The 9,812-nt window shown below is 30.1% G+C and overlaps 2 protein-coding genes and 1 non-coding gene across 3 annotated transcripts; 2 read left to right on the top strand and 1 right to left on the bottom strand.

Annotated features, from left to right (window-relative positions):
- The first annotated feature begins 1,000 nt into the window (after positions 1 to 1,000).
- On the top strand, positions 1,001 to 1,294 carry LOC113848511. Its single transcript, XM_027478072.1, has one exon. It carries the CDS (start codon positions 1,001 to 1,003, stop codon positions 1,292 to 1,294), a length of 294 nt encoding a protein of 97 aa, XP_027333873.1.
- A 2,328-nt stretch (positions 1,295 to 3,622) lies between these two features.
- On the bottom strand, positions 3,623 to 3,694 carry TRNAD-GUC. The gene has a single exon. It is a non-coding gene; the product is annotated as a tRNA-Asp (tRNA).
- Positions 3,695 to 7,972: 4,278 nt separating this feature from the next.
- Positions 7,973 to 8,404, top strand: LOC113874122 (basic leucine zipper 4-like). Its single transcript, XM_027512344.1, has one exon. The coding sequence runs from the start codon at positions 7,973 to 7,975 to the stop codon at positions 8,402 to 8,404; it is 432 nt and encodes a 143-aa protein (XP_027368145.1).
- The last annotated feature ends 1,408 nt before the right edge of the window (positions 8,405 to 9,812 follow it).

Raw genomic sequence — 9,812 nt, 5'->3', positions numbered from 1 at the left:
GGAACTGATCCAGAAAGAAAGGCAATGATGAACCGTGCAGAAAGTTTACTTCCTTCACATGACACCCGCAGCTTCACCAATACACCTGTGGATTAGTTCATCAAAAACTCAGCTGTGCCAGAATTATATTATATTAATGTAACACAACAATCTTAATACAGGATTCTCCGAAATGTAATCTACACACTCTTTTATAAAATATCAGCCTCTATGTATAATTTTTAATTTTTAAATAAAGTATTTTCAAAAGACATTTTTAGAAATTAGTTTTGTTTCTTAAGTTAAATAATTTGTTATACTATATATTCAATTTTTATTTCAATATTTTTTGTTTTTTATAATTTTATTTCATATAATAAAATATTTATTCTTTTCGAATTTATTAAATTTAATAATAGTCACATAATATATTTTAACTATTTATTTAAAAATTAATTTAATGATGTCTGACCAAACTACCCATTTGGGGTTGAGTTGATCGACTGAAATATTTTGCTGATATTTTAGATTTTTCTAAATTTGACCCGACCAAACCTTATGCACCATTGTCTATATAAACACTCTTTCCGGTACATTACCAATTCACACTTTTTTTTTCTTTTCCCTTTGTGAAACAAAAGGTTTTTCTTTTTTCTTTTTAATTCGGTCCTAGTAAAAATGGTGCATGCATGTGCTTTGTATAAATATTACTTTTACAAGCAATATATACTGAGACCATTATTACTGGGCCCTTCCCGTGACTTGAAGCCCCATCATTATCAAGTAGCACTATTGATTGTTTTCATTTTAATATTCCTATAATTGAAAAATATTAATAGTACCAACATAATTGAACCAAAAAAAGTAACTTAATATCATAGTTTTATTCATTTCTATTTGTGTATATAATATAATCAAATCATATAATTATAACTAAACCTAGGTAGAGTTCATTAGTTACAAAACCTGCTTCTTAAGCTCTTTCATATTGTGGCTGTGGCCATTTTCAATTGATCAAACCATGGCAGCCACTAGTACCTCTTCTAGCTGCAATGGCTTCTTCAATCTCCGATCAACAAATAGTGGTGAATCCAAGGTTCGTGGTTGTGGAAAGCCTGATGGGGTAGCCATGTGGTTCATCAATGGTGTCACAACCGCTTTCTTTGCATCATTGGAACATTGTTGCATCCGCATCGCCACTCATGAAGATGGTGAAGAAGATGCCAACGATGACTTGCCCTTGATCCTCAATGATGGAAATCTTCGCCAACGTGATTCCACCCGAAGAAGGAAAGTTAAAGCCAAGAAGAGTTGAGCTTGAGCACTACTTGTTGACTAAATAGTGAAAGTCAACGTCTTTTCTTTCTTGGTAAGTGATGATGATGATGAAATGTTTCATAATATAATGCGGGGGAGTTCTTACAATTGTGCGTTTAAAGCTTAATGTAATTTCAACATCGTGAATGAAATTAGACAGCAATGTTCATTCATTGCCTTTGAATATACACAAATTTTCAAGAGTGATTTAAGTGCAATGCGAAAATAAAATTTTTTTGTTGCAAGGTTGATTGCCGGAGGGTTGATAATTTGTGTGGATAGCCCACTTTGTTTACTCGGAATATAAGATTTTCTGTGGCATTGGGTTCATTACCATAGATGGGTAGATAAGGTAGAACATGGAGAAATTATGATTTATGAACCATAGCTCAACTTTTGAATTTCCTGAATTAAGCTTGTTACAAATGTCGATGGTAACTATCAGACTTGTGGAAATTTTTTTAATTAAGGCTTATTTCAATTCAGGACTCATTTATTTTAAAGTTGATTCAAATTAATTTTGATAGAATTAATTACCAATCGTTAAATGTACTTAAAATGTATTTAAATTAACTTAGTTATAATTTTTTTATTAAAATATATAACTAAGGACTCATTAATGTTTTGATCGGAAACATTATTACTGGGATCACCACAGTGATGATGAGTGTTTGTAAGGCTTTGTTTGAGTTTTGGTTTTTGATTCTCCAAAGATACAATTAGCAGTTATTATTGAAAATTGGGCATGCTCTCTGGCTGAATAATCACGAGATAAACTAAGCAAAAGTTAATGGGTGGCAGCAAGGACTAAAGTTGCTTTGAAATATTTGTTTTTTCTTTTGAAAAAGGTTGTGTGTCTATGTGTATGTCCCTCCCATGTCCATGATGTGTGTCGTTTTGGTCATCATCATCGCCTCATTCACAGTTTCTTTTACTTTTTTCTACTTTTTCCCATTACTCACCGGACACGAAGTCCAAGAAAAGTAGATGCGCTTGAAAAAATACTCAAAATAGGAACATCTTTAATTGTATGTTTCCATTTGATAGAAAATGAGTAAAAGTTCTTTTAAAATGGTGAAAAACAAAATATATGAAAAATGAGATAAGAAAAATATGTTATTTGAATGGATAAAAATGAAAAAATAGGAAAACAATTTTTTAAACTAACTTTTAAAATGCATTATTCGATACTATATTTAGTAAAAACTTTATTTGATTTCATGAGTTTCATCAAGAAAAAAAGATTATAAAACTTTCAATGCTTTCTTCTGTCGGACAGAGAGTATGCAAAAGTGTGAAGGCCAACAAAATGTTCATCCCTACAAATTGTTTTTACTGCTAATTTATCAAGTTCTAGACCATAAATATTTTCTTTAGAGACAATTTACTTGAATAAAAAAATATTCACAATATACTAAAGTTAACTCTTCTAACAATTTTCGTTTGTATAGTATTTGAATTTAAAACTTAAGCACGCACCTTAAATCAATTACTCGTCAAATTTTAAAAATTAAAACAATTATATTTTATTAAAAACAATGTAAAAGTACACTGACTTTTATAATTTTCAATACATTCTAACATAATATTTTTATACAAAATTATTATTAATGCATTAGTTAGTAAAACTCTTAAGTTAACATCAATTAAGAAATATGTTCAATTCTTAAACCACTTTTTCACCTTTTCATATAAAGATTTCAAATTTTATCTCTTATATATAATAAAAAATATTTAATTTACTTTCATATGATAAAAATAATGAAATTTTATCTAATGAAATATAAATAACTAAAATTTATTTCACTTGTTTCTTTTAACAAGTATTAAATACATATTCTAACAATTCGAATTAAATAACTACTATCCCTTTTTTTTTAATCTACGCGTGTTTTTACCCCTACCAATTCAAACGAAAAATACAAAAAGAAAATATCTTAATCACAGTCTTCTTGATATAATTCAAATGATTAGTTGTTGTGAAGATCTTCCCCAATACTTTTCAAAAATATATCAAATATCACTTTTGTAAATTTATCAGTTAACATATGCTTTATGGCATCCAGAGTATGTTTACGAATTGTGATAATGTTTAACAGCCATCAGAGTTGCAAATGCTTTTGCCATTACAAAGAGTTGACTACAGATCATAAAGGCCCACCTTACCCTTATGAGAAAAGGCTGTGTCCAGCTTCCTTAGGGTTGGGCCATATTTACTTTCTATTTCGGCCCAAAAATATATATAACAATCGACGGAAAAAGAAGAAAAAGGAACAAGCGAATAGAACAGCATCGTTATAAAATTGGGGATAAAAAAGGTAAAACTCGCCGTTGCCGGGGATCGAACCCGGGTCACCCGCGTGACAGGCGGGAATACTCACCACTATACTACAACGACTTGATTGGTAGCTTTGATGTATGTTTAAATTATATAGAATCATAATTTGCTCATTCTATCTACTTTGTTGTAGGATTAAATGGTTAAAATCAAATATATATTCATGGTTAATAGCAACTACATAGAAGAACGAATGTTTTACTTTTCGAAGCCGTTCAGTGGTTAGGATAAAGTATTTTATTTATCTCATTCTATATATGAGTTTATTTTATTTTATTTTTGTAGTTCAAATTCTAATTGAAAAAGTATTAGGACAAGATAAATAAATAAAAATTTAAAAAAGTATAATTTTAAACTTTTATAAAAACATTATATCAACATTTTTTAATAATAAATTATTTTAAGAAAATTATATTTTTTAAAATATTATTATAAATTTTTTATTTTTATTTTGTTTTAATGATAATTAATATCATATGTTCATAAAAATATTTTTAATTATTGATATATATATATATATATATATATATATATATATATATTGAAAAGTGAAAATTTTAAATAATTTTTTAAAGAAAATATATTAATTTTGATAAAATAATATTTTTTCATTTAAATATTATTTATAACTTGTTTTATTATTATTTTTATTATTGAAAACATTAAAAAATATATATATAATGTCATTTGCTTTAATATTTTAATGTACATAAAGAATTTATTATTTTTTATGGGTACAAAGAGACAGCTGAATGAATATAATAAACTCGTAGCCAATTATAACCAGCTGTTAGTGCAATCGATAACTGTACTTTTATAAACCAATTAATTTCGCATACTTAAGCAAATCATGTACGTAACTCTTTCCCTGAGCTGTTCTTTGCTTGCAAACTGTAATGATTTGAGAAGAAAGGACAAAGGAAGAAAAAAAAAAGATTTGAGGACAATGATACTTTTGGTCTATTTATTGATGGTCCTAAAATTTCGTTTAGAGTTAATTTAAGGAAAGAAGGGAGGGAAAAAGAATATTTATTTAATGATAACTTTTGGTTTACCTCTTTAATATGAAAAGAAGTTTTTATAATATTTTCAAAGTTTTCATAAATTGTTCTTTTTAAATTGATATTTTTTTAATCTTTCTTTCTTTTTTCTTTCCTTTGTTATTCTTCAAATTCTTCTTTTAAACTTTCAAACAAAACATAAATGTTTATTATCTCTTTTATTTAAATATTTTTTTTGTTTTATATACCTTTTCCCTCTCTTATAATCATATTAACCATAAAAAAAAATTGAACAGAAATTATAAATAATTATAGAAAAAAAAAAACTATAATAGACATTCTCTCGTTGTTTACAAGACAGGAACACCTTCTTCATCACTTTGATACTCGTGTGCTGGACATTAACTTATAATAATAATCATGATTGCGCCCTAGTATACTGAAGCCCATTATCACGAACTAGCTGATAACTACATGAAATGAAGAAGATGATGTGGGCATGGCATCTCCTCATGATGAAGATATTAGGTGTGGGAAGGTAAAATGAAAGGAAACAAGGCTAAAGGGACATGCACTCTAATGCATGTACAAGAGAACGTGCATACATTTGACAAAGGATAAAGGAGAGGGCATCCAAATGATACTACACGCCTCTTTCCATTAAAATTTACTTGCAGCACATGCAAACTACTTTGCACTGCTAAAAGACGCAGCTGCTAAATTCTCTCTTTTTCACTGAAACGCCAATAAAAGGGATCGCATGTTATCCTCCACTCACAGATGCTTTAATATTTTGCTAATTCTTCGCGAGAACTAACTGCCAACCAAAACAAAAACTGTAGATTCCTTTACCTATATACAATGCGCTCAACTAAGAAAACTACCTTAAAGAATATTCCTCTCATATGTTTATTTAATAAACTATTGAACTCATGAGTATATAGCCATTTAACCATGTCCATCAATCGTTCCAACCTCTGGACTCGATCACATGTTTGTTAGCTAGTGAAATATATAATAAAACTATAACATTGTATACTATCTTTTCATATACACGTATTTTACAAGAGGAGGACACCAGAAAATGTTTCACTTTAATGGAACAAAAATTATTATATTAGTAGATAAAGTAATCATATTCTTGAAGAATGTAATAGATACTTCGAATATATGAGTAAAATCATCGCGTCAAAGTAAAAATAATCATATATATATATATATATATATATATATATATATATATATTACATTTGCAAAAAAAAAAAAAAAACTTTTAAAAATTGTTCAACAAACATTAATTTTTCCAGTAAAAATGATAGGCACAAAATCAATCTAGCTATACATTTTTTTTAATCTTTTTTCCATTACATTAACTATATCATTTGTATTTGTTTTTTTTTTTTTTTATCTCTCTATGAACTATTGAATATATTTGTGCATGAATATAATTTCTAGTCAGTTAAAGGGTTTATGGTAACTTGTTATCACACGAAATTCACTTCTTTTTTATACACACAAATTGAAATATTACTAAGATTGGGTATAAGGATATTCAGACCCGTTAAGCAGTGTTGTTATATATAATATATAATCACCATAAAACAAATGTCAATGTCATCTAATAACAACATACCAAATCCTCACCATAAAAGTATCATAATATGAACAGCCCTGTAAGCCTATGACCACTTAATAACAGCACTAATAATAAGCGTTTCTTATGTTGGCAATAGCAACATGACTTAGTAACTAATAAAAAGCGCCACACGTGAACAATCAAACTGTGAAGACCACCCTCACTGTCTGCAGTAACAATAGAATCTAATCAGACATAGCTAACAGCAGTTAAACACCTGAAGCTTAAACCGTAATTCTCCTCAAAGAAACTGTTGTATAGATCATCACGCAATTGAAAAGCTGCAACCAACAGGAATTAAAAATATTGAAGTAAACATTTAAAAAAAAAACACTCATTTATTCCAAACATATAGATAGTAATTTAATTAAGCAAAGAATAAGATTTGTAACCCATTCAAAATTTCCATGGGCACAGCTCTTCTTTATTATCCGTAGCCAAGATCTGACCTATATCGGCTCCATAATTTTCTCCATGTGAAGAACAGTTTTATTATAGATCACTTTGTTCACTGCTTTTTATATTTCCTTCTCCGTATACCCACTTAATCTGAATTATATTGAGATGATACTTTAATTTTAGTTAGATAACAACACTAAAAATTTCTATAATACTTTTGTAACATTGTGTATATTTGTTTTTATTTCTTTCCTCTATGTTCTCAAGGCATTCATCTAGAGCCATTTAGATAATTGATACATACGTACGTGGAAGCTAACCCTTACTTTAATCATGACAAATGCTACATTGTGCGTCATGCGACTATATACAAAAAATCTTCATATGTATTTTTATAAATTTGATGTTGTGGGAACGTTTAAAGTGATTAAAGCCTTAGATTGACGACGTGGGTGCATGGGGGTGGAAGAGGAAAAGAGCCAATTCATAGCCACAACCATAATAGCTATGTGGGCTTATGTGGCCATGATTTTTCACGTACTAAACATTCATTCGTCCACCTTAACCACAATAATATATTTTCTATAATATTCATGAAGGCAACTTTCACTGCCTTTTTCACCTTCCATGTGCGTGTCCAAAATGACTTCGGCGCACACTATTAAGTGGCGGTGTCCGGTAACTTTCTAATCTAATTTGTTGCACTGTGTTTTTGATTGATCCTTCGTCATTAAGCTAAAGCCAATCTTCATAGAGGACCCCATTATTTTACCATAACCCAGAAAAAAGCTCATCATCCTCTAATGAACCCCCACCACCAGATACATTAAAGTGTGCATCCATTTGAATAAAATAAATGTTACATCTTCTTACTATTTCTGTCTACAATTTTTTTTACTCATTTAAAAATGACACCATTAAAAAAAATTCATATTTTAAAAATCTATATTATTTTCATAATTAAAAAAATTATAAGCTAAAATAATAAAAAAAAATTGTAACAATTTTTGGATTGAATAATAGTTTATGTTTTTGGCTAAAAGAAAGACAACCCCCCATACGTACATCTGAAACCAACTTTTCCTTTTTATTTTCTTTGGACAAATGCGCACTTAGCTTTCCAACATCTTTTGCTACGGTGGGTCCCACGTGTTGCTGTGTGCATCCTTTTTCACCCTTTAAATTCTCGTTCCCTGCGCTTCGGTTCTTCCCTTTTCCCCTCCTTTCCTCCCTCCGGTTCATTCTTTTGAACATTCCGGTTTTTTTTCTTTCATTATTCCTTCGATAATTGCGGCTTCAGCAATGTTCTTCCACGAAGAGGAAGCGGTTCAGTCCTCATGTTTTCCGTTTCTCGAAACCCCGTTCACTCCAAGTGATATAGAGGAGCTGTTGTCCTTCATTAACCAACCGGTTGAACCGGCCAGTCCGGGATCCGGTTCACAGGGATCGAACCGAGCGGTTTACTCGACGCACGAGAGAAAGCTTAGGCGAATGCAATCGAACCGAGAATCAGCGAGGCGGTCCCGTTGGAGAAAGAAGCGTCATTTGGAGAACCTCACGAACCAAGTGAACCGGTTGAGAATTGAAAACCGAGAATTAAAAAACCGGTTATGCGTCACCATGCACAACAATCTTTTACTAGCTGTGGAGAATGAACGCTTAAGATGCGAATCCGTTACCCTCGGGTCTAAACTCTCCGATCTATATCAAATTTTAGGCACCGTGCTACAATAGATTAGTGTCGTTTATAACTAAACCGTAACAACAACAACAACAAAGAGATTATGTGTATATGGATATCGCATTGAGCACGTACGACGTCGTTTAGTTTACTACCTACAGTATATATAATAAATAAATTTTTAAGTTCTGAATGGTGAATATTATTATCTCCCCTCTCCTTATATTGAACCATTGAAATTGGGTTGGGTGCATGTTGGGAAAGTTAAAGCTAGGAAATAGAAACTAGCTCTAATTTCAAGCTTTTTTTTTTTTTTAAGTTTATGATTTATTTTCTCTTCTATTAGAAGAGGAGAAAATATGCATGTGGTGGTTTTGAGAAACCCACGTTGTTGGAAGCAGAAGGTAGAGATTTGGGGGGTGTCTACTTTTTGGTGGTGCATGTTGCCACTTTTGTCTTTTGGTAGCTTTTGTAATTAAATTGTAAAAGATTAGTGAGTGATGATGGAGCTATAAAGGAGAGCTGGTGAGCATTGTAACAATTATTTGAGTCTCGATCGGTATCTTCATGGAATATATTGTTTGTGCCAATCACAATTTCATGTAAATACGCTAGCTATGGCCCAAGCAAGGAATGCTATGTTGTTTCGTCTTTTTTTGTGTCTTTTGGATAATCGTCAACTATATTGAATTGACTATGACTTGTGATGTGGACAAAGATATTTGGTTGATGCCTTCTGCCCCGGTCCCCCATCAAAAGAAAATAAAATAAAATAAACATGGCTTTCTAAAATAAAGTGAGTAAAAAAGGAAAAAAGACGTGTGGCTAAAATTTCGGTAATGAGGTCATGGAGGACCTACACATGTGAACAAATATGTTAATCACGAGTGATGGAATTACTTTACCTAAAAATAAAAGATGAGGTATTGTTAAAATAACTTTCAAATTAATGTTCAAATAAAATTTTAACAATTAAACACACTTACGCATCTATATATGGTTCTTTGCAAGTTGCATTTTTCAAATTATTCAATGCACATCGTTCATTTCATGCATTAATAAACGCAAAAAACATTTTGAGATAAAGATTAATGATTATGATATTTGTTTAAGTTATTAAATCTATTATTTGTTCCAACGACAAGATTTTTAATAAATTAAAATTTTAAATGAAAAAATAGTTAATTTATTGAAGAATTGAATTTTGAACATCCCAATAAGTTTAATTTTGAATTACATTTTAGAACATAAATTTTGAATAATTACTTGATACAGCAATTTGAAGGAGTCAAATTAAAATAGTAAATTAGTATAAAAATATAAAATGAACGAATTCTATGAGTTTTGTAAGTATTTATCAATAGTATAATGGGATTCTTGGCTAGAAGAAAGGTTCTGTGACATGGATGCCCAACAAAACTCGGTCGAAATAGAAATTGAATTAAATAGACTATAATCAAT

This window comes from Abrus precatorius, unplaced genomic scaffold, assembly GCF_003935025.1.
Source record: "Abrus precatorius isolate BTA unplaced genomic scaffold, Abrus_2018 Scaffold8, whole genome shotgun sequence".
NCBI lineage: Eukaryota > Viridiplantae > Streptophyta > Magnoliopsida > Fabales > Fabaceae > Abrus > Abrus precatorius.
This window is presented reverse-complemented; position numbering and strand designations above follow the sequence as displayed.

Excerpts from the sequence above, each read along its gene's own strand:
- LOC113874122 (XM_027512344.1), top strand. The coding sequence starts at position 7,973 with ATGTTCTTCCACGAAGAGGAAGCGGTTCAGTCCTCATGTTTTCCGTTT.
- LOC113848511 (XM_027478072.1), top strand. The coding sequence starts at position 1,001 with ATGGCAGCCACTAGTACCTCTTCTAGCTGCAATGGCTTCTTCAATCTC.